The following is a 26,969-nucleotide window of genomic DNA, read 5'->3' as shown; positions in this document are numbered from 1 at the left end:
TCTAGGCCCTTGAACTAATCTGACCTTCAAGCGCAACATTCGCCTACTGCATGAAGAATCTCTACGTAACTTATTTCAAAGACATCGTTGTACTGTATTAGACTTTATTTACATCACGTACACAACTGAATCTTGATTATAAATGCAACACAAGCTTCAAGATCTTTCTCCATCAAGAACATTTCACTAGAAAAGTTTTTTAACGGCTACTTTGAGCCTCATTTTAATGTTTAATATATTACGGTCACAGCTCAAAAGTTTTTATCAAGTTAACATCATTGTGACCATTTCTCATTTTCGGTTTCAACTTTGCAAGGTTACACTATAGTAACCAAAATCTACTCAACTTTTAATTCTCACATGTTTTATCTAACATTATTGTACTTGTACATTGTTTTTGGTCTGTTTGATGTTTTGTATAATTTGAGTTACTGGCTGATGTTGACCTTGACCAAGGTCAAAACAAATACCATTTTTAAAGTAACTTGTAATGTAACTCACATTGCATAAAATGTTGTATTGAAAAGGTGGAAGTGTCAAAACTTATTTAAACATTAATGTAGCTGTTATCTTGTAATGAATACCTCAAGAGACAGATCGGGTTTGATCTTATGAGTGATCCACGCATTTGTCTTCTTGGCCGTCCAAGGGGTACACAATATTCTTCTCCAAAACCAGAGCTCAAATGCATCAATATATTTCCTATCTCACTTCCTTATGGTCCAGATTTCACAACCATATGTAGCTAAGGGAAAGATTAATGCCTTAACCATTCTGACTTTAGTATGCTAAGATACATCTGGACACTTGAAAATCTTATTCAGGCCTTCGAATGCTGCTCTTCCGTGAGGTATTCGCAATCCATACGACACTGTCAATCGATAAATGTTAAATTTCCGCACAACTTCAAAAGCAGAATATTCCATCCATTTCGCCCCCACTATCATAATTCATGTTGCCTTGCCACGACCAGCACAGACAGTGTTTACACACTCTCTTGAGATGTCATATCACACCTGACACACGTCTGGGAACATTCAAGACATTGTGGTATGGTGACACCATCAACTCTTACATTTAAACACTGCTGCCTCATAACTTTTGGCATGTCAGTGCAAATACTGAACATAAACGTAGGGAACTAGAATAGCTTGGACATGGTAGTCTTTCAGATTTATGGCATGAAGAAGGAGACAAACTGCAAGAAAACATTACATTCTGTGAAGACCTTGCTCCACTGCCTCAGAAGAAAGCCAAAAGTGTTCCAATAATGCAAAGAGGTTTGAATTTAATTTTACCATCACTTTATTGATGAAAGCCAGTGCCACAGTCCAGGCCCCAGACTTGAATCTCAGCCAGGGCAGGAGTTTTACCTGGATCTGAGGGCTGGAAAGGTAGCCATGTTGTTATATTTGCAGCTAGTTTGCCAGAGACAGGGGAAGGACAATATACAATAGATTCTTCACATAGCTAAATAACTTATTTACCTTGGGTGCTTCCATTTATTTGTAAAGTGGAAACACCACTAAGACTAATTAAAGACAATGGTAATTTCGTAAGTCATGGCAACAGCGTTATATCATCCAAACAAGTGGGAGCACAGCAAGTCCAGTATGTAGGTTTGAAAATCAGTCACATTCTACCGAATACCAACATCTGATTGCATAAGAGTGCACTGATAAGTAAACAATGCTATCAATTTTTGTGTGAAGAGTAAAAAAGTGTTTTTTTTTTTAGTTGTTAAGATGTGGTGAAACATTGTGCTACCAAAATTTAAAATGAAACAAAATGCAAATTTTTACTCAAAATGTTAATTTAGAAAATACAAACAATTTTGTAGCTAATTCATTATAAACGTGCTATTTTATTTGCAAAAATCGTGCTTTTCAATAGAAAAATGTTGAAGCCTTTATTCTCAGCCTTATTATCAATTGGTATCAACTGAATTAAACAATTAATAGTCAATTTATACAGTAATCATATTACTCTTTTATCGATTAGTACCAAGAAACGATATCTACAAGATGTGAGATGTGCGATTTTTTTTTTTTCCCTTTCATTTCTGTTTTCATAAATGTTTTATTGATTATTACTGAAAGATGAGACTGACACTAGACACACAAAATGCGCATTTCCCTTCATTTCTGTTCGAACTTCATTATGTGCAAGGTGAAGAGAAATCTGCATTAATCATCGCGATTATAGAGCTACTTGGGAGAAGGAGGACAGTATTGTACGTGTGAGAAACACGTGACAAAACAAAGTAAAAATTCTACCGCTAGTGCTGGTCCATCTGAATCTCAACAAAGCAGATTTCTATTATGGAACGACTGGACAGGTACAAACACCGAAAAAATTCCAAAGACCACTGCTCAAACAGTTGAAGTGTTTGCGAAAGCAAACATCCTATTGGAAAAGCTAGAAAACCATGGATTACAGAGTTTTCAAATGAAGATGCCATGTGTGAAAACTCAGAGTGCAAAATATTTACCACGTAAGTAAACTGTAATCAAACCAATTCTACATTATTTTGTTGTAACGATAAGGTTATGAAGTTATTTTTAAAAATTATTTGCTTTTTCTAGAAGCTGGGGAGAAAATAAACATCCTGTGTGACAAAACAACAGAGAAAATGCGGCGTTGTGATTTTGTCTTATTTCCCAAGTTCCAGCTGCATCTGAGAGGAAGCTAGCTGTTGCTGCAGAGAATTATCTCGATGCAAGAAATGCTACAAACTGCTCCTGTCCTGTTCTGAATTTTCTACAAACCTACGATGTACCATATAATAAAATGAAAACGTTTGTCAGTGACAGTATTTCTTACATGATCCTCTCTTATGAAGCATAATGGGTGGTTACAGTGGACCATCTTATGCATGTGCAGTGCTAAACACATTAGTTTAGCTGGTAATTCTTGGTTCAGAGTGATGTATTTGAATTGTGTGGTAACAATGGTGAAGTCTGCATTTTTTAATACAAGAAAACATAAATACAAGTATTTACACTTCTCAAAGTCCCAAAATGGGGATTCAAAGGAAGCAAAGCTTTCTACTTCATCTGCCTTTACTCTGTTGAACAGCTTGTTTCATGACTTGTCTTCTATTTAAATGAGTAGTTTCACAACATAGTCATGTTTTTCAAGTCATCTGATATGAAAGATTTTAAGAACTGTGGGATTAAGTAACTGAAAGATCTGACTGATCGAGAATGGTACATGGTCCTTGCTCCTTGTCAAGGATCATGCATTTGAGATGGTTGAGCTTCTAGCTGGACATAAGGGGTCTCAGTATCCAAACTCTCATTTGCTGTACCCCGAAATTCATTACCTTGAGTTAACTTTCTTTGCAATTTGTAAATGGAATTATTCTGCAGCAACTAACAAAAGACCACTCCTTCAGAGCAAGCTGCATGCAAAGACATTTTTTTGTCAAAACAACTCATTCTTCAAAGAGCAACCTAGAGATTTTAAAAATCAAAGCCCCCAACCACAATAATTTTGTTGGAATTTCTCAAGCTCTGTATCCTAGAAATATCTTCTTGAATAACTGGAAAGCAGCTTAGCTTGAGAAATGGTTTGTTGCATCAATTCTTTCACAAAAGGAAATCTGACTCCATTAAAATTCCCTCAGAGATTCAACTCAAAATGAACTGAAGGAAGGTGGGAAATGTGACCTCATGCTTTCACTAACCAGGGTGAAGTTAGCTCTCTGCATTTGCTAAATTTTGATTTATTATGGACCCGCAATAAACAATGTTGACAATGAGTGTGTTTTATACCATTGTAGCACAGTGGTTACAGACAGAAGGTGCAACATATAGGAAATGCACAATAGTTGGGTGCGGGGTTCGAACCCCACTGTCGCCAACCCTGAAGATGGTTTTCTGTACCTAATTAAGGCCACAGTCGCTTCCTTCCCACTCCTAGCCCTTTCCTATCTCATCGTCGCAATAAGACCTATCTGTGTTGGTGCAACTTGAAGGAAAGTGATGCAAAACTTCTTACAATGCTTTCATTTGAACAGTGAATTTTTTTGCAGATTTTGGCAGTATTGTGTCATGTCCTTAAATCATTAAATTTTTGAAGAGAATAGAAAGAAAAGAACGCTATGCTAAAAGTGCTATTTTTATTTTTATTAAATAAACACTAATTTTTTGAAAACAGATGCTGATTTTTTCATTCTAAAGTTCCAAGATGGTTGTAAGTGAAATTGGAAGTTGCAATTCTCTGCGGCAGAAACCTAAGGCAAGTTCCAGGCGGAGCTAAGAGAAATGTTCAGAGATAGTGATCTGCCCATCACAAAGGTGAACAGCAACTGATGAAGTGTCATAAAATGGACATCTTCCATCACTTAATGCAGAGGTGTGAGCGAACATTATCGATATGTGCTTAACAGAAGACAGGCACTGGACTTTGAAGTAATTATCCATACATATGGGTATTTCTGTGCTGACAGTGTTCCAAATGTTACAACAAGACTTGCACATGCGCAAAATTTGAGTGCATAACAGAATGATTTCCATTTACTTACGATACGATTGGCCCTCAACGTTACCTCCTGTACCTGGACCCAATTTGGTGCTAGCACTGAGAAGCATATTCCAGTGGCCTTGAAGTGCATATATTGGATTTGCATTTGTAACGTGTTCCCCTACGTCAAGATTTCTACCTTACCTTCTGCTCAACTTCTCCGGCCTGCTCTCACTACAGTGTGTGCTTCGTCCGCTCATCCAGCCCGCTATGCACTCGACTACCGCTCGCCCTCCGTCCCCTCCCCTCTGCCGCTGCTTGTGTACGTCATGTCTGGTTCTCGTACTTTCTGGACTCTGCTCTTATGCTATAAATGCTCGCCCTGGCCTCGAACTGGCAGTCAGACATTCAGTGACGAACTGTGTGGAGGGAGGCATTCATACTCGCATTACGGCTGGTCCGTATGCGATATCTTATCTTATGTACAACTTAACATATGAACCTTCGACGGCTGGCTGGGTGAGCAAAAATTAATCTTATTGTGTTTTCAATTTCTAATTCAGGAAACTATTATTCTCTTCTAATATGCCCTTCTGGCTGAATATGCAGTGCTGCATTTGGTGTGGCTACTAAAAATTTATCAACTAGTATGTTCATTTTGAACTTCTCATGAATATTTCCAAAACATTATTCTTCAAAAAGAAACTAACTTCGTGGACAGACGCTAGAAGTGACAATCATACCTGTGATTTTCTGTATTTTGGAACTGTGTTTACCCCTGGTTGTGTGCGTGACCCCACTACTTTCTCAAAACTTATTGCAGGCTGAACGTTTTCCTTTCCCTTCGCCAGCCCTTGGATTTCATTTTCTCCCTTATTGTTCCTTTATTCTCCTTTTTAGCTGACCCTGGTGGTTTTCACATTGTACAGTGGCCTTCGTGACTTTAGAATTCTTTCTGGATATAGTTAATATATTTTTTGATAGGATACTAGTCATATTGCATCTAGTCAATCATTGCTGTATCCAATCCTATTCATTATTTTGGTGTATAAACCTAGAATTAATATTTTTCTTCCCATCTTGTTTGAATTTATACTATTTACAAAATTGCCCCGTTTCAATGGTGTTACAATTTCTACTTCGTTTGGTTTCAATTGAATATCGTCCTCTATCCTGTAATAATCAAAACATTGTCCATGTAATCACATTTTGTTGGTTTTATAATACATATGTATTGTGCAAATCTAACTGGTTGTACCATCCTGACTGCCGCGTTACCTATCCTTAATTTCTTGTCAACCTGTACCTACCACGTATGACTTCTGGAAAGGTCTCAGCATAACGCTTCGCGCCAGACTCTGCTCATTCGCTGCAATTGGATTCTGAATACTATTTGATGAGGAATTTTGTTTAAATGCTGGACACGCATTATGTGAAGGTGTGCATCAGTTTCACTGTTTACATTACCTTGCTGCTGTACTTCGCTCATGTTTGCTTGCGCCAACCACACTGGTCAGACTCGTGTCTTAATTTTTGAAGTATATTTCTATCCTACGCGTTTATATCGATTTTGGCTTATTTTGAATACTCTATTCTTCTACGATAACTAAACACTTCCTTATTTTTAACAACATTTACGTAACACATTACTGCTGCTGTATCGGAAGATATATCACAGTTGCCTGATTATGAAATGATCCTCTAATACAACTAGAGGCAATGATACTTCGAATGAGACACCTCGTTACACTTGAATGCTTTATGTTTTCCCACATTCACGGTTATTTATTACCATCCTACTCAGCCATAAGAATATGCATACTTAAATGAATTACGTACAGTACACTCTTACTGGTGGTGATTACAAATTAACACAGCAAGAATGCAGAGAAATCTCAACCATCAAATTTTTACAGCAAAAGTTCGAAGTGAAATGTGCCTGAAATTATGAACTTTGAAGTTGCTTCATTTTATAATATTCATAAAACTAGTAATTACTAATTCTTTGGATTATTACTGCAGTTAGAGAGTAAGACACTAGATTCACTCATAAATAAATGTACAGTTGAACCTCAATATCTCGAACCTCCATTACTCTAATTTTCAGTATCTCGAAGTAACTTCAAATTTCCCGGCCGTTTCTCCTATTCTTCATGTGTATTTATTTCTCTATTACTCAAAATTTGGTTACACGAATTTCTCGATTTCCCGAAGCAAACATTCCCTCCCATGAAACAAAAAAAAACTCTGTAACTCAAATTTTGTGCAACATTAACTGCGCAATACGGAATTTGTGGTTTGTAAGGAACAGTTAAGAAATAAAGAAAGGTTTACAGTGATGCCGGAAGCTAATATGACGGGAACCGAAAAACTGAAACTTTCAATCATTGGAAAATCGGCGAAGCATTGTTTCTCGGGTGTGAATTACCGGTCATGTACGAAAGCAACCCCCGAAGTCACAGATGACAAACTCCATTTACAAATCTCAGCTGGATGGTACTGACAAGAAGTTTCAGCATGAAGAGAGGAAAGGTTAACAGTAACAAACAGAAGAGACTAACAGATAAAATTTAGTTCCCGAGGTGATTCGAGATATCGAGGTTCCACTGTATTAAGTTAGTAATGTTCAACATCTCCAAAGACCAGTGTAATCAATACTAAAGTAGTTAAGTCACTAAATGCAGTACAGTTCCACTTAGGAAGGATATGGCACACTTGATCAAGCCTGCCAGGGGTCTCCTACTAGTAAGCAACTCTCGTGACGAATATAGATCTGGAACAGAATAGGTAATGTATCAAGACAGTAAACACAAAACAAAATAATTAACAGATTTTATAATAAAAACTCAATAAAAACTTTCTTCTAATTAACAGGAATATGTAATCAGAAACTCAATATTACATAAATAATAATTACACAATTCCTTTTGAATTGTTAGGAATCCAGTGACTCCAATTACATGGCATTGTGATGATTTTGTGGAATGCATTTTGTATATATAGGTCAAATAAATAAAATGTCTTGAAATCAGAAATATTGTCACTGTTAGAAATACTTAAACATATTTGAAGACATTCCATTATCTCAAGAAGTACTTTTACAATAATATAAACCTTTATTATATCCTCCTATTCAATACAGTTTTCATCTGCTGAGATTGTAACCGTCCAGGCTTCTCCAACCATACTTTCACGTGATATCACCCGTTATCAAAATTATCCGCCATCGGCAATTATTCATAAAGATATATTAATTCAACTTCAACCATTTGTAAATAATCTGGAATCATATTGTATATATTAGAACATCATTTATTATTTAACTTATTATATTATGTAGGATAGGAATTCAGTATGTAGTGTAAATATGGTCAATGTTGAGACAGAGTTGTTGTCATTTCATCTCATATTTGTGTACACGGAAAAGTTATTCTTGAAGCGGGGAAGTTGGATGAGTCACTGGGTTAAACTCATGAGCAAGAGGCACTACACAACTACCCGCGTGCAAGGCTAACCAGCAGACTACATCATCGCCATGCCTACTGGACTTGTCAAGAATGAAGAGAGGGAGATGATAATGCGATCTACAAATCAGACACTTCGTTGTATATATTTTTGGTATTGAGCTGTTATCAAGAGTGGGGAGAGCCCGGGTATAAGATCACACACATCACTACCAGAACGTCAACTACTTTATTGATTTTTGAGACAGTGAGTGCTCGCTTCGAGACAGTTATTTTCGTGCAGCGTGTTGTCGCTTCGACACAGTACTTAGCTGCTGTGATGCTGTCGGATCTGCATGAGACAAAACAAGCTAACGGCTTGTGAGATATTCAGTAATTATTCTGGACGAAGAACTACGTTTGGTTCAAGTCCATGGCATTTGGTACAAGTCTGTATAGTATCAGTAGATTAGCTAAGTTGGATTGAGATTTCTGCTAACATGGAAAAATTCATCTCTCTGAATTTTCTCCTCCTACGATCGACGCTGATCAATTTTCACAAGTATAGGGCTAATGTCTAATTTAAAGACTAGGCAATTAGGGAGTGCTAGTCCAGATAGCCCAAATCACATCACAGACGGAAGGAAGGAAGGAAGGATGTCCATAGAGCCAATTCTACAATGAGAAGAGGGGTACGAGTAACCACGGAAAATAGATGACCTGAACGGAAGTTGCAATTGGTGAGCTTCAATTAGATAAAGCAAGCAACAGTTAATTTCAGTAACGTAAATTCTTAAATCCCTCCACGTTTAAAGAAACTTTTCCGATTCATCTCATTTTTTTGTATAATAAATTCATTTGTATTTTATATTGTGTTAATTTTCTTTCTTAAGCGATACTTAATGGTTAATTATTTAAAATCTTACCCCTGTGATTTAAGTATAAGTCTCTATGCTAGTAAATATAAATTTTGCTTTACAGTTTTGTTTAAAACTGTAACGCTGGCACCCAAACATTACACAGAGAAATGGGAAACCATGGAATGTTAATTGATTCTATTTGCGTGGCAATTCGCGGGCAAGCCACATATAGTTATATTTATATTCATGTGTCCCCAGGTAATAACTTTCATCTCCTCAAGTGAGAAGTTAGGAGAACGAACAGTTACAAGATGAATATTTATTTTACCCAAACATGTTTCGACTCCATTACAGATCACGCGGAATCTATATGACAGTTGCACTTATCAGAATTAACATTACAACATAACAACTAAGACCTACCTTTGCAACAAATTAATTATATCCAATGGATCAACACATATAACAGGTCATAACCTTGACCACAGAAGGAACTGAAGATGGACATTATAACATATAAACAAGAGGCTATAATCACAACACTGTTTTATTCTTACAGATTTACTAGTACGCCATATTAAGCATACACAAAGATGGAATTATTTAGATAATTTTAAGAACAAAGAATTTTTAGCAATGTACTCTGTAAATATAGTAATATTTTAATCTAAAATAACCCACTGAGGGCCGGGATGAGTGGCTCAGATGGTTGAGGCCCTGGCCTTCTAACCCCAACTTGGCAGGTTCAATCCTGGCTCAGTCCGGTGGTATTTGAAGGTGCTCAAATACGTCAGCCTCCAGTCGGCAAATTTACTGGCACATAAAAGAACTCTTGCAGGACAAAATTCCTGCACCTCAGTGTCTCCAAAGAGTAGTTATGGGATGTAAAAAACATTATTATTATTATTATTATTATTATTATTATTAACCCACTGAAGATGACTCAAATGGAGTTCAAACTTCGAAACCGTCTTTCAACCTATTAGGTCATGTTACGTACATTTAGTACGTGTTGAACAGATGTAAAATACAGAACAAAAACGGCCAACTGGACACCAGTGGGAACTTAACCCCCAACCTCCCGATTTCGCGTTGGTTGCTCTACCAATTGAGCTATGGCGGTCTAGGCCATCTTTGTTCTGTTGGAAAGGATCTAAGCTACAGGTCTGACACTACTGCCATCACACTGCAAGAGTGCGTTTAAGTCGCCCGTTGAAGGCCAAGTCAATGAATACTGAATTTCCATGACCGCATTTGAATAAAAACCGTCTTTCAACCTATTAGGTCGTGTTAAGTACATTTAGTACGTGAAGAAGAGATGTTAAGTACAGAACAAAAATGGCCAACCGGACACCATGTGGGATCCAAACCCACAACCTCCCACAACCTGTACTTAACATCTCTTCAACACATACTAAATGTACATAACACGACCTAATAGGATGAAAGACGGTTTTGGTTAAAATGCGGTTTGTGAAAATTCAATATTCATGGAGTTGAAACTTGTTTGGGTAGAATAAAAATTCACCTCAGCATACAAAAGCTGTATTGAATAGCAGGATATAATAAATGTTTTCATTATTGTAGAAGTTAACTGTCAATATGGGATGAAGTTTATATCATGTAATGGAAATGCCATCCAGACAAATAAGAAAGCCAACCTTTATTATAACTTAAAAATTAAGGTGGCAAAACTTGAAGATATAGGTTTTTTGAAACAGTACCTCATCAATAACACCAAAATTCTTCATGTTCACTAAATAAACCCACAGAAATATGGCACAAACACGTAATACTTAACTAAAAAGTGATAAAATCTGGATAAGAGAAGAAATCAAATTCCTTCAGAAAAAGAAGTTCATCTTGATCAACGTATTTTACAAGACCCATTAAGAAGTTCCCTTTCACCTTGCTCCTCTCGAATGGACATTGTTCCAAGTACATGTCACTGACAAATTAAATAATATTCTGTCTACGAAATAAAATACACTAGAGAGAAAATGGAACAACCTCACAAATTCAATAAACCAGAATGCAGTAAACCTTCCTACTATAACAAAACTCAAAACAAATTTCCACCCGCCAGTTAAGAATCTTTGTAAAGTTAATTTTAAGGAAGTAAGATTTTGTAATATTAAGCAACGGGCCCAAACATAACTGCAATAACCCTTCAAAGTACGGTAATTTAATCACCATCGTAGCAGAACCGGAACTGGCCATTAACATATTACCCCCAGAAAAACAAGTAGTAGTTAAGTACGAAATAAAAAATAAACTTGTTTAATTTAAGTCAAGCCATAAAACCTAACAAAGATGAACTCACTAACAATAAAATTTAAAACCTTAAAAACGAAATCAAAACCAATGATTTAATAACAACTAAGGCAGATGAAGTTAATACAATTGTGATTATGGAGAGAGGAGACGCATATAAATAACGCACAGACATATTTTACAGAGAATAACTTTCACAGGCAAGAAAGACCCAACGAATAGAATACAAAAAGATCTAAATTCAAGAATCAAGAAGTTCCTTTTTACTTAATGACTTTGAAAAAAAATACGAACAACTATGAATCCTAAATTACTGACAGCGAAAGCAATGTCAAAAATCCACAAAGTCGATACTCCCATAAGACCTACCATTAATGCAGGTCCAACTTATAAAAAATTATCCAGAAATTCTTAAAACCGCACTACCAGTTTCAAGCAAACACTTCCGTGAAGAACTCCCTGGAATTATGCAATAAAATGAAGGACTTAAACATACCAAAACATTATACTCTTCACTCGACTGACATAACTTCCATAAAACATTGGACATGCTATGTCAATGATATCTTTGCTATTACAGATACAGTAAAACCTCGTTAAGATGTTTCTGCAGGGGACAACAAAAATGAACGTGTTAAGCAAGAAAACATACTACTGGATATATTAATAAAAACTATCCAACAGGGATATGGAAACACTAGATAAGATTTTTTTCGACATGAAGGCATTTAATACCAATATAAATGGTCCGTTATTGGACATTATAAATTTTCCAGCTAGCTCATTCATTCATTTCAGATTCCCTATGGGATTCAACATCTATATCATGAAGGCATTTTACGTCAGAAATCCGCGGGTACAGTGAAAACTATACTACCATTTCTCAAGATGAGAGAAAAGTATTAAAAGCTGTGAAAAACACAAGAGAACAAATATGAAAACATTTCATTCTGGGGTTCATAAAATAACAAGTGCACTGAACAGTGTGAAAAACACCAAACAACAAATTTTAAAACATATGCACGGAGACCAATAAAAATATCCAAGTATTATTGCAGATCACACTCTTTCTAAAACAAATGTTAGTAGATACCTTTTATTTCGGAGCAGTGGGTTATAAAACATTATTTTCTGGTCACACTCTTAGACAATTAATTGGAGGTTTTATTCGGCTATGTGCGACTGCGACAGACTGCATACACCCCAGCATCAGTGGGTAGGGTCTGACACATCCCACTCTGATGAGTCTAGTGTCAGACCTAAGATGAAACGCTGGTTAATAGAGCAAACACCTGAATGACTTCGGCCGCCATTTTGAAAACTTCAACCATGTTTAATCAATTGAGTAGAAACTCGAAGGTGCGAGTTATACATTCGCGACCTGTGTGCGCTTAAAAATGCAGATGCCAGTCCACTTTCTGAAATATTTTAAACTTGTCTTTATTAGAAAGGAATTTCACTTCTTCCGTATCCATACCTAGGCTATCACAAGATGAATATGCACCAAGCTAGTCAATTTCATATTGTTATGTTCCTAAGCCAGATATAGGCTGCAGTATCACATGAAAAACTTCACTGTAACACTCAACACAAAATAAATTTCTAACTTCGAATGGAATACAAGCACAAATAGGTCACTTTTTCTATAATCACGCAACTGTGGTGACGGCTCTTACCCGAGTTGTAAATCACATTACTTTCACAAGGGATGACAAATAACATTTTCAGGGCTAGGAAAAATGTGATCGTACTCGTAGTAAGCGGTAATAGCAAAAATTCATTATGAGATATGTATGTTTATATGTTCCTAATCCTGATATTGGCTACCGTATCACGTGACAAACATTCACTACACTTCACTGTACTGAACACAAAATAAATTTCTAACTTCTGAATGGAATGCGAAATACAAGCACAATTAGACTCGCTGCGTTATTTAGCAATCTTGCTGCTAACCGGCAAGCAATATTGAAAATTCCTAAGGCTAACAGCTTGCTCCCCGAACGTGCAACTAATCCTATGAAGTTCAGAAATTTAAGGCCTTTTGCCATAATCACGCAACTGTGGCGACAGATCTTACGCGAGTTGGAAATCATGTTTGTTTCACAAGGGATGACAAATAAAATTTTCAGGGCTAGGAAAAATGTGATTGTACTAAGAGGTAATAGCAAAACTTTTTGACGCGATAAGTGAGGTATTTTTATGTAGATTTAATATGATGAGAATCGGGACTTCAAATTTACAACGTGCTATGCGGGAAAGCGTGTTACTGAGGAATGCACTAACGAAGTTTCACTGTACACGTATTACTAATGGAGACAGTATACTTGAACAACTTAATATTGATTCGCATATAAAATTTACCATAGAAAATGAAAGCAAGAACTCAGTTAATTATCTCAACATAACCATGACATGCAATCACAATAATAAATTATCTTTTAACATACATAGAAAACCAACCCACAACTTTAATTCCATTAAGCAAACTTTCTTACATTCAGGCACACACAAAATGGCAACATACAATAGCATGCATGATAGAGAGAGCCTTAACAATAACATTAACCTAGAGGAATTTTAAAAAAGAAATAAGAACATTACTAAATAATGGATTTTGTAAAACATTTTATTTATAAATCATCAATAAACACAAAAATACACCTCCTGAAGAAAAGTTTTCCACTTTACGTTCAACACCCGTAACATATATCAGATCAGTAATGATTTTAAGAAACGTAGTACAAAAATAGCATTTAGAACTTGTAACACCAATTCTAAATTAATTTTCACCTCCCATATCAATAATAATAATAATAATAATAATAATAATAATAATAATAATAATAATAATAATATCAACAAATACACTTCCTCAGGAATATACAAACTAGAGTGCCAGGCATGCGAATTCTCTTACATCAGACAAACAGGTCAACATTTCATAACATGGTACACAGAATATCATAATGCCACAAAATATAATTGTTTCTCAGCCATAAGTGGCCACCATAAAGACTCAACTATAATTACCCGACAACAGGCCAAGATATGAAGATTCTGCGTCATGAACAAAAGAGCCCATTACCTAATATTCTGGAAAACATCTATACAGATGGTGCCAATACAATGTATACACACTTTGACAGGAGATATCTACTTAGTATTTTAGGTAGGTATATGTATTTAATTACACACTTACTTCATGTCAAGTAAATTAATGTGCAATTCCTTCCCTTTCCTATCCACAGGGTCTTTATTTATGCTTAGAAGGGACTTTCTCGCTCGACCCTGGCCACCAGTGACGGTTCAGTTGCCGGCTACCGCACGTGCATATGTACGGCAGAATACGGTGCTCAAAATCATTATCATGCATTTGACTCACCATGTTTACAGTTTATGCTCAAAAATCATTATCATGCATTTATCATGCATTTTAATCACCATTTTTATAGTTTATACTGAAAATGTTCCCCATGCGCTGCCAAAATAATCGGCACCTCCTAATGAAGTTTTTGGTTACTCTACCAAGTTCTTCAGCACTGATGGATGCAAATGAGACTCTTATATTGTCTTTAAGTTCATCTAGTGTGTGAGGGTTGTTCCCATAAACTACATTTTTTAACATTCCCCACAAATAAAAATCACATGCCGTTAAATCTGGGCTACGAGGGGGCCACAGATTTTTACTTATGATCCTCGTACCAAACACGCTTCAGTAAGGAGATAACGACCTTTACGTCTACTTTTATTGTTTACTGAACCTGTAGGTTTGAATCTCGTGGCCAGTTGTTTTATTGTCCGATTGATAGGAATGGGTCTCCCTGGAAATTTCGCTCGAAACTTTTGTCTTTTCCTAGCGCACGATTTTTCTGCACTTAATGTAAGTATTGTGCAGATATACACATTCACGTAACGAATATTTCACATACATTACAGCACTGTACACAATCACAATAAAACACTATACAATACGACATACAGTATGCAGTAGCTTCATTGAACACCCTACTATCTCGGAGCTCAGCGCTCAACAACTGCAGAAGTGCCGGAAACCACGCGCGCCAGCATCCGCGGCCAAGTTCGAGCGATAAAGTACCTTCCAAGCATAAATAAAGACCCTGTATAAGATCTGTGTCAGTGGAACGTAAAGCAAATTGTAAAAAAAAAAAAAAAAAAAATATGTCAAGCTCCCTATGTGAATCTAAATCTACATCAACAATTGTCTGGGTGGTCCAGTTCACTACAGTAATAGAGTAGACAAAAAACCAGCGACTCTGTACCGAGTTTTGGGCGGCAAGAAGTAACTCTACCCCTAAGAGGACCAACGGCTTTGGGTGGACGAGTTCTCATAGGTGGGGTGATGGTCCCCTAAGTGCAGGAAATACACTGGAATCCATCAAGCAGCATCTGTCCCTATGTTAGGGGCGGCTGCAGAAGACGTCTGTACTCCACGTTAGGAGTGGCCTCATCACCTGCTGGCAGCAGGTCTAAAATTCATTTGGGAGTGGCGAGCCCATTGTAATAAAAGCCTAAAATGAGTGCAAATATGGTGAGGCCTCAGAAAATGCTAGGGCGTCCCTGGAAGCGACGCGCAATTCTTTAGGTACTGAGAGAAGTGTGAGAAGTGGAAGAGTACTACCTCAATATATCCAGATTGGGACAGTCAACATCCTAACCCTGACAGACAAGACCAAAGAGATGATAAAGATTTCATGAAAGAGAAGGACATAGCCATCCTTGGGCTTAGTAAAACAAAATGGAGAGGAAGAGGGGAACGAGAACTGCAGGAAGGGTAAGGGCTGTTTCACAGTGGAGGACAGGACGCAGTAAACAGAGCAAAAATGATCATTAGAAAGGATATCATGGAATATGTGGAGGAGATGAAGATAAATGACAGAATGATAATAGCAAGGATACAGTTTGAGACCTGTTCCAAGTGGAAATAGAGAAGAGAATACAGAAAAATTCCTTGAATAAAGCAAGAAATATAGAGATAAGGAAGTAATTATAATGAGAGATCTAAATGCACAAGTGGGAAGAGAGAAACTACAAAGAGAAGAGATTCTGGGGCCATATGGATATGGCAACAAGAATCAAGAAGAGGATAGGTTAATGGACTTCTGCCAGAGGAAACAACTAATAATAGAAAACACATGGTTCAGGAAGAAAAATAGTCAGAAGATTACAAGGTATGAATGCGGAGACAGAAGAACGAAACTGTTGTTTGATTACATAGTAGTGGAAAAAGGACATCGGAAAGATCCTATGGATGTTACAGCTATGCTTGAGGAAGCCTTTGTGGACGACCACTGAGCAGTGATAGCAAAGCTGAAAGTAGGCACAGATACAAAACTATAAGAAAAGGAAAGATCAGGGTCTGGAGATTAAAGGAAAAGGGGGTTCAGCAACAGTTAAGGAAAGAATTACAAAAACTGATACCAAAATAGGATATTAGTCATATTGAAGAGGAATTGAATAATTTTAAGAGTGCATTTGTATCGTGTGCAGAGAAAACACGTGGCAGAACATCAAGAAAGATGAGAGAGACACAACATGATGGAATGATAAGGTGAAAGATAAAGTAAAGGAAAAGAAGAAAACATGGAAGGAATGGAAAACTCAAAAGACTGAAGAGAGTACAGCAAGATACATGGGAGCAAAAAGTTTGCAAAACAGTAGCAGCTGAGGAAAGGAAAAAAGATGGGAAACATTCACTCAGGAAGTAAGGAAAGAACTGAACATACATACATACACACGAGGCGTGTTTTTTAAGTAAGGTCCGTTTGAAAATACGTACACAACGAAAGGTTATTTCAAAAAAGTAAATTTATTTTCAGAAAGTACATACTTCACTCTATTTTTCAACATAGTTGCCAAGTTTGTTCAAACACTTATCACACCTCGTTACCAATTTTAAAATACCCTCTTCATAGAAACTTGCCACCTGCTCCGATAACCAAGAGTTCACTGCCATTTTCAGATCGTCGTCATCACTGTAATGGTTGCCACTGAGGTGATGTTTGAGGTGGAGGAACAGATGGTAATCGCTCGGTGCAAGTCAGAAATGTAGGGTGGGTGGTCTAAAACTTCCCAGCCAAAACTGTCCAATAAATCGCGGGTCTGAACTGCAGTGTGAGGTCTTGGATTGTCATTGAGAAGGACAATTCCCTTTGTCAGCACGCCGCGTCTTTTGTGTTGAATCGCTCTGCATAGCTTTCTCAGGGTTTGGCAGTATGCTTCTGCATTGAGAGCGGTTCCTTGTTGCATGAAGTCGACCAACAAAACACCATGCCTATCCCGAAACACCGACACCATGATTTTACGCTGGGACAGAGTCTGTTTGGCCTTCACCTTTACAGGCGAGTGTGTGTGTCTCCATTCCATGTTCTGTTGCTTCGATTCGGGCGTGATATGCGAAACCCATGTTTCGTCTCCAGTTACGATCTGACTCAAGAAGCCGTCACCTTCTTCATCATAACGAGTCAAGAACATCATCGCACACTCAACTCTTTGGTTTTTATGGTCCCCTGTTAGGAGTTTCGGGACCCAACGGGAGCACAGTTTCTTAAACTTTAGATGCTCAGAAACAATGTTGTAAAGCACTGATCTCGACACGTCAGGAAATTCGTTTGAGAGACCTGTTATTGTGAAGCGCCTGTTCTCACGAATCTTCTCTTCAACTGAAGCCACCAAATCGTCTGTAATCAAAGAAGTGCGACCAGAGCGGTCCTCATCATGGACGTTGTCAAGGCCATCTTTGAATTGACGTACCCACTTACGCACTTTGCTTTCACACATAACAGTATCACCGGACACTTCGCAAATCTGTCGATGAATTTCTGCAGCAGACAGGTTCCTTGCTGACAAAAACCGTATCACTGACCGAACCTCGCACGCGGCGGGCGAGTTGATAGTCTTAAACATTTTGAAAACACAGAACAGAACCGTACAGGTTAGCTACAGAGCTGAAACTGAGCACAGTTGTTCCCAAGGCATGACGGTACACGACGCACGCGCTCGTTGCAATATGCACGCGAACTACTAGTGTCTACAACAAAACGGACCTCACTTAAAAAACACGCTTCATATATATATATATATATACACACACACACACACATAGCTACATACATAATCATTATAGACCATTATGCCTTTCAGTGTTCAGTCTGCAAGCCTCTGTGAATTTACTAAACGTTGTCACAATCCTCTATTTGCAACTAATGCTGTGGCATCCTTTAGTTCTATACCTCTGATCTTTAAATCGTTAGAAACTGAGTCAAACTGTCGTCGTCTTAGTCTCCCTCTACTTCTCTTACCTTCCATAACAGGGTCCATTATTCTCCTAGGTAATCTATCCTCCTACATTTGCCTCACATGACCCCACCACCGAAGCCGGTTTATACGTACAGCTTCATCCATCGAGTTCATTCCTAACTTAGCCTTTATCTCCTCATTCTGAGTATCCTCCTGCCATTGTTCCCACCTTTTGTACCAGCAATCATTCTTGCTACTTTCATGTCTGTTACATAAAACTTATGAATAAGATATCCTGAGTCCACCCAGCTTTCACTCCCATAAAGCAGTTGGTCTGAAAACAGACCGATGTAAATATAGTTTTGTCCAGGAGCTGACTCCTTCTTACAGAATACAGTTGATCGTAACTGCGAGCTCACTGCATTAGCTTTACTACAACTTGATTCAATCTCACTTACTATGTTACCATCCTGGGAGAACACAAAACCTAAATACTTAAAATTATCTACCTGTTCCAGATTTGTATCACCAATCTGACATTCAATTCTGTTGAATTTCTTACCTACTGACATCAATTTCGTCTTCGAAAGGCTAATTTTCATACCATACTCATTGCACCTATTTTCAAGTTCCAAGATATTAGACTGCAGGCTTTGGCACAATCTGCCATTAAGACCAAATCATCAGCATAGGCAAGACTGCTTACTACATTTCCACCTAACTGAATACCTCCCTGCCACTTTATGCCTTTCAGCAGATAATCCATGTAAACTACGAACAGTAAAGGTGAAAGATTGCAGCCTTGACTAACCCCTGTAAGTATTATGAACCAAGAACTCATCTACCACCAATTCCCACTGCAGCCCAATTGTCAACATACAGTAAATGCCTTTTGATTGATTTTAATAATCTACCCTTAATTCCATAGTCCTCCAGTATGGCAAACATCTTTTCCCTCAGTACCCTGTCATATATGCTTTCTCTAGATCTACGAAACATAAATACAACAGTCTATTCCTCTTGTAACATTTTTCAATTACCTGGCGCATGCTGAAAATCTGAACCTGACAGCCCCTCTGTGGTCTGAAACCACACTGGTTTTCATCCAACTTCCTCTCAACGACTGATCGCACCCTCCCTTCCAAGAGGCCAGTGAATACTTTGCCTGGTATACTAATCAATGAGATACCTTGATAGTTGTTGCAATCCTTCCTGTTCCCTTGCTTATAGATAGGTGCAATTACTGCTTTTGTCCAAACTGAAGGTACCTTACCAACCGTGCATACTAACCTCACCACTCTATGAAGCCATTTCATCCTTACCTTCCCACTATACTTCACCATTTCAGGTCTAATTTCATCTATTCCTGCTGCTTTATGACAATGGAGTTTATTTACCATCCTTTCCACTTCCTCAAGCATAATATCACTAACATAATTTTCCTCCTCTCCAAGAACTTGGTTGTTCATGACACCACCAGAAAGATTTCTTTTTACGTTGAGAAGATTATCAAAATATTCCCTCCACCTGTCCAGTGATTCTCTGGGATCTATTATGAGTTCACCTGAATCACCCAAAACACTTTTCATTTCATTTTTCCCTCCCTTCCTAAGATTCTTTCAATTACCTGGTTTCCCTGCTGCTTGACCTAGCCTTTCCTGGTTATTACCAAAATCTTCCCAAGACTTCTTGGATTCAAGAACTATTTGTTTCGCTCTGTTTCTTTCATCAACGTACAATTCCCTGTCTGCATCGGCCCTTGTTCGGAGCCATTTCTGATAAGCCTTCTTTTTACGTTTGCAAGCTGCTCTCACTTCTTCATTTCACCAAGATGTTCACTTTTTCCCCATCTTTACACACAGTTGTTCCTAGGCATTCCCTTGCTGTTTCTACTACAGCATCCCTGTATGTCACTCATCCTCTTTCTATATCCTGAACCTGCTTACTGTCCACTATTTGAAACTTCTCACTATTCATATCCATGTACTTCTAATTTCCTTGCCCTAGAGATTTTCTACCCTTATTCGTTTGCAGAGATTTCACTTTCACTGTCCTAGGCCTAGAGATACTTTGTTCATTACAGATCAGATAGTGGTTTGTATCATTGAAAAATTCCCGAAAAACCCGTACATTCCTAACAGACTTCCTGAATTCTAAGTCAGTTAAGATATAGTCTATTACGGACCTGGTACCCCTAGCCTCCCATGTGTAGTGGTGAGTAGCCTTATGCTTCAAGAATGTATTCGTAACCGCTAAACCCTTACTAGCACAGAAGTGCAGCAAATGCTTCCCATTCCCATTAGCTTCCATATCTTCCCCACATTTACCAATCACCCTTTTGTATCCTTCAGTTCTATTTCCAACTCTCGCATTGAAATCGCCCATTAGCACTATCCTATCCTTGCTGTTGACCCTGACTACGATGTCACTTAATGCTTCATAAAACTTGTCAACTTCAGCCTCATCTGCACCCTCACATGGCGAATACACTGAGACAATTCTTGTCCTAATTCCTCCATCTGCCAAATCTAGCCACATCATTCGCTCATTTACGTGCCTAACAGAAACTATGTTACGAGCAATAGCATTCCTGATGAACAGCCCTACCTCATACTCTGCCCTTCCCTTCTTAATACCTGTCAAGTACACTTTATAATCTCCTATCTCTTCTGGCTGTGAATCGTGGAATAGCACGATTCCATTCAATTAGAAATAATCACACATTTAGATCTTAAGAAGTCTAATAAATTCAATGGTGTATCAGTTCATTTTAAGAAGTGTTCTAACAACAACAAGGCAAAGATTTTAACTTTGGTAGTATATCAGTTGACTTTTTAATTCGCTTAACCCTCTACTGCATACTGTTGCCTTTAGGCAACAAATAACTTTTTACGTGGGCCCTCCCCATCACATTACCACAGGCTTCAGGAGTACCTCTGGCTCAACCTCAAAGACATTACCGACCTACGGTTCTGCAAGTTGTACTTGCGCCTTGCAGTACGTACCCATGGCCAGTAGGTAGTAATGTTCGGTCTTTGAATGTTAAAAGCTTAGCGTAAAATCGTGAAAAATCGTATATATATTCAACAATGGCAATCCACATCACATATGAGTGTTAAGCTATTAGCCCCAGTTAAGAATTGCTGGTACATCTAATACACTGAGCGTATGTTGAACATTAAAGCTTGAAATTTTCTTCACCAAACGAAAAACGAAAAATAATTCATGCAGTAGAGGGTTAAAGTGGGTTACAATCGTGAAAAATTAGAAATAATCACACATTTAGATCTTAAGAAGTCTAATAATTCAATGGTGTATCAGTTCATTCTACGAAGTGTTCTAACAACAACAAGGCAAAGATTTTAACTTTGGTAGTATATCAGTTGACTTTTTAATTCGCTTAACCCTCTACTGCATACTGTTGCCTTTAGGCAACAAATAACTTTTCACCTGTATAAATGGATAAATATTGTAGACAGAGGTAGTTTTACGGCACACCTTCAACTGTACAATCAATTAAACACATATCCCAGTGATGCCTTGTTTTTTTTTACATAACATAAGACAAAACAGCCGTACAACCAAAGGTACTCCTTCCACCCCGTCAACATCCACGCGAACCAACCACCGTTTATTTTACGTGGGCCCTCCCCATCACATTACCACAGGCTTCAGGAGTACCTCTGGCTCAACCTCAAAGACATTACCGACCTACGGTTCTGCAAGTTGACTTTTTAATTCGCTTAACCCTCTAGTGCATACTGTTGCCTTTAGGCAACAAATAACTTTTCACCTATCTCCCGAATACTGGATACTGGCCGCACTTAAGCGACTGCAGCTATCGAGCCATGGTAAGAAACATTTAATCTTTGTCTGATTTTTCCAAGGTAACCAGCTGACGTTTTAACACATATTTTAAAGTGTTATATAACACAAGAACAACTAGCCAAACACTTTAAAAGTGTTCTATGACATAACAAACATTGTCACGAAATATTTATTGTGTCTGTATGTGTTAAAATAAGGTTATATATTGACAATACTTTTATGAACAGCTGAATGGTGTTAGATTTTAAGATATGGGGAATCTAGCTGTATGAGGTAGAAATAGCTGAGGAAGGGAGTGAGGGCTCCCGAAACATGTACGAGTGAAATAATTGTACAAAATTAGAAACTTGATAATACTGTATATTGACAGGGCGGACCAAACTATCACCCGTAGTATATTATAAAAACTTACTCAATACGGTCCAACTAAGGACCGAAAATGGTCCAATTTGTCGAATCATTCACTAGTGATGCAATATTGATTATATACTTGTACATACAGCAAAGGAGTACAATTCTCTCACAGGAGAGGTTTGACAACATACAGATAAGACTGCAACTCAGTCCTCATAAATCACTCCAGAGATTAGTTCAGGATTGTGGTATTTACGTTCATCAGCTCGCAACAAAAATATCACATTTTTTTATTTTATCGGTCTCATTCAATGCATAACATATATCCTGCAGATTTCAATGCAAGAATAATATTTTCCAATTGGCTGATGAATCAAGTCCATGGCAGCACCGTAGATTCAAATTTTCTTTTTCATGTGCAATGAAGCATGCTTCCAATGGAGTGGATATGTCAATTCACAAAGCACCAGGATGTGGAATACAGAAAACCTGCATATTTTACACCTCAGACATCTGTATTATGTGGAGTTGAGTGTATTAATGCCCAATAAACTACTGGTCTGATAGTTTTTTCGAGATAAGTGCTTTCAGCCAATATGCTCACAATATTCTAGGATAATTTTTCGGTGAACTGACAAAAGACGACAAAAAGATACTGCTATTTCTAGTGAATTAGTGTGACGGACCATATGGCACATAACTCAACTGCATGTAATGAAATTCATGAAACATGTACTTTTAATATAAATTAGTTGAAAAATTTACTTCTTTTAAAAGTAATACAATCTAGTATTGAAAAGGATGGACTCTTCTCAATTACTGAATTGCACATCATTTTATGTGATGGTAATGGGAAGTGTTTGATGATCAAATTATGAATGAAGGCCTATGACCACTTTTCTCATCCGACTTAAACACGCGTTATTTTAATCTATAGGGAAATTCTAAGGGGGAAGTTTACAAGAATAATCCTCGAACTGCAGAAAAGTTAAGATCCCATATAACAAACGCTGTGAATTCCATCAGTGTACATGAACTACACAGAGAGTTCTGCAATCTCATTACAAGATGTGAAGCCTTCATCAGAGCTCCACGAGGTCACTTTCAACATCCTTTGTAAATATCTGGTGGGATCAATTTATTTATTTATTTACTTGTTCCGAGTGTGTATATGCCTAACTTTTCCCGAGCGTGCACAGTATGTAGGCTTAATCACGTTGTTTATTAACGCTCATCACTTAGCGACATGTCAGGCACTATTTAATTGCTCCTCTCGTCCTCAACAGTTTGCAAAGAAGACCTAAAATAAACATCCTTTATACAAAAGAGGACATCACTACCACTTTTAAGGAAGCAGGACAGTTAACCTATAGTGAGCTAAGGGGTGACAAGGAAGAGGGACTTAAACAGTAAAGACCCTAAGACAGCAACATAGGTTAACAAAATTTATGGGCATTACCTGCTTGAGATTTCCATAAACACTTCACCCTTCGGAAGACAACTGGTCAACTGGAAGTAGTGGGTGGCTCAGAATAATCTCTACAGATGTGCGCTGTCATGTCCTTCAATGGTTCCAACTCTTTAATATTGACAAGGTCAAACTCTCTTACGAAATAGTAGAAGTGCTTATAGCAAGTATTCACATGAGGTTCCTGAAAAACATTACACAGTCTAACATCAAGACTGGAAGTGAACAAATAATGAAAACATGCCCTTTTCTTCTGTGTAGGAAAGATACAATCGTCAACTCCTTAAACACATTTTTTTTACCTTTTAAACAACAAACCACATATTATGAATGATAATGACATATGAATACAGGTGGAATGTTTAAATAAAGTAATAATACAGCAACAAGAATGTTATTAGCTTTGTGTCCCACTAACAATTTTTAAGGTTTTTGGAGACACAGAGGTGTTTGAATTTAGTCCTGCAGGAGTTCTTTTACATGCCAGCAAATCTAACGACATGAGGCTGACATATCTAAACACCTTCAAATACCACCGGACTGAGCCAGGATCGAACCTGCCAAGTTGGGATCAGAAGGCCAGCGCTTCAACAGTGTGAGCCCCTCAGCCCAGCTTTAAATAAAGTCAGATTAAATTCAATCCTAAAAGCTGCATAAGTTTGTTAATGAGATAAACATTAATTGTAGAATATATGTTTAATCACTAAACTTCTGTAGCAGTAAACAACAGAGTTGCTGGAAACAAATTTACAACTAGAATTACTGTCACTGAAGGTCACTTCAAATACTACCAGTTTTAAGAAATCCCGTAATTGAAGAAAGATACCCCACAAAGCAGTTCTTTAACAACCAGTCATAATTCTCTTGCAATTTAAGCACTCTTACATGTCAGCCACTTGTGTCAGAATGACACACTTGGACTGCTCCCTCCACCTGTGTTTGCTATCATGGCATATATATATACACTGACAGAAAATGAAATCCTAACACCAAGAAGGAGTCTTGCTAGATAAACAAAATTCGGGAGGCATATTTGTGCACCTGAAGGATGACGTCTATTCAAATTTGTGTGCTAATCGACAAAGAGTGGTGTTAGTAGTGCCACAATGACCTTGGAAAGCAAGTTTGCTTTAAATACATGCTGTACACTACGTGAGCAATAGCCATCGTCCGGTGTTGATGTTGTGAGGTAGGTGAGAGTCAAACATGCCTTTAAGGAGACAAAGATGGCAGTATCAGTAACTTACTGAGTTTGAACAAGGCTGTGTAACAGGGCCGTCGAGTTCTCAGATGACAGCCGTTTTTGCAGTGATGGCTGCGGTTTGTTAGGAAGGCCATGTAAGCGCTTGGAATCAAGCTGACTGCAGCTTCGAAATACTAGACCTACACCAGAAGTTATGGTCTGTGGAGAAATTTCCTTTCACAGCAGGCACACTCTCATCGTTATCCCACGAACCTTGACAGTGGATTTGTATGTCAGACTGGTGACTGAACCAGTTGTGTTCAAATTCATTTACAGTATTCAAGGGGGTGTTTTCTAAAATGATAATGCTTGTCTTCATACTGCTGCTGTTATCCAATGTGCTCTTCAAAAACTGGACCAGTTTTCTTGGCCTGCGAGATCATCAAACATTTCGCCCATTGAACACGTAAGGAACGACAAATCCAATACCAGCATTGACCATTGCTTATTTGACTAATCAAGTGCAACAGGTGTTAATTAACAATAATGTTCTTTCCAGACATACAAACTAATTTATTTGTTACTCTATTTGCCTCCATAATTTTCAGTATTTACAAGGAACATGTTTTCCTTCCCTCCTTGTTAACATAATGAAACCATACACTGTCAGATAGTTCCACATCCCTCTTTCCAGCCTAGACATGACTGAAAACTCAAAATTGCAAACAAAAACCAATGTTCCTTCCCAAATTATGATATCTGTAGTGGTGAACTGTAAGCTGACTAAAACCAATGTATATACTGTAAATAGATATCCAGAAGCAACACACTTTTATAATAATAATAATAATAATAATAATAATAATAATAATAATAATAATAATAATAATAATAATAATAATAATAACAACAACAATAATAATAATAATTATGTTATTTGCTTTATGTCCCACTAAACACTTTTATGGTTTACGCCGTGGTGCTGGAATTTAGTCCCGCAGGAGTTCTTTTGCGTGACAGTAAATCTACCGACATGAGGCTGATGTATTTGAGCACCTTCAAATACCAACGGACTGAGCCAGGATCGAACCTGCCAAGCTAGGTTGAGTGGCTCAGACGGTTGTGGTGCTGACCTTCTGACCCCAACACACTTTTGATGTTGGAACTATTATCATACATTTTTAAGGTTTAAAGTTTGAACAGACTGATAAAACCTCTCACTACCTTTGAATTGCTGTCTGAAATGGAAGGAAACAAACCACAAACATTACATCATGCAACACCCTCAGTCAAGTAGAATTTAAGTCACTTCCGTTCCTTGCACCATTCTTCCTTAAATTTCGGACCTTTGAACATTGCTGTTTTTAGAGTAACATTGTACAATTCTGAAATTTCACCCCCCGCTTCACATGGTTTCAACTTGATACTTGAACATGAGTATTTCTTTCCCACTGGCATACTAAAATAATTCATCAGCTGAGACTACATCAAATCCAATATTTGAGTATTTGACGCTGCACATTTAATGATCAATATGGAAGTAACATCATTCTGCTAATTCTGAAGGAAAAAAACTAAGCAGAGAATAAAGCAATATAGTAGGTGCACTTTCGCTCTGAAAAAAAGAACAAAGTTCATAACTGGCTTGTGCTACCGTGTGCTGCTACATGCTACAACCACAGCAAACATGCTTACAAGAATGGAAGATCGCAACACACAAGTGCACAGTGAGAATACACAGATGTTCTCTAACTCACCGTTTGACCTCTGGGCATACAATGGATGTAAAGTGAAAACACTCATAACTCAATGGAATCAAATATTTTTGAGGT

The 26,969-nt window shown here is 37.7% G+C and overlaps 1 protein-coding gene across 1 annotated transcript in view; it reads right to left on the bottom strand.

Moving 5' to 3' along the window:
* Positions 1-5,946: 5,946 nt before the first annotated feature.
* The window catches only part of Mob3 (MOB kinase activator 3), a 121,140-nt gene continuing 100,117 nt past the window's right edge, over positions 5,947-26,969 (bottom strand). The window contains exons 5-6 of the mRNA XM_067139729.2: positions 23,946-24,138; positions 5,947-7,240 (exon numbers count right to left, since the gene is read on the bottom strand). Coding sequence (XP_066995830.1) covers positions 23,992-24,138 — 147 coding nt within the window. The 3' untranslated portion in view covers positions 5,947-7,240; positions 23,946-23,991. The remainder of the gene's footprint in view (positions 7,241-23,945; positions 24,139-26,969) is intronic.

Source organism: Anabrus simplex, chromosome 2 (genome assembly GCF_040414725.1).
Source record: "Anabrus simplex isolate iqAnaSimp1 chromosome 2, ASM4041472v1, whole genome shotgun sequence".
Taxonomy (NCBI): domain Eukaryota; kingdom Metazoa; phylum Arthropoda; class Insecta; order Orthoptera; family Tettigoniidae; genus Anabrus; species Anabrus simplex.
This window is presented reverse-complemented; position numbering and strand designations above follow the sequence as displayed.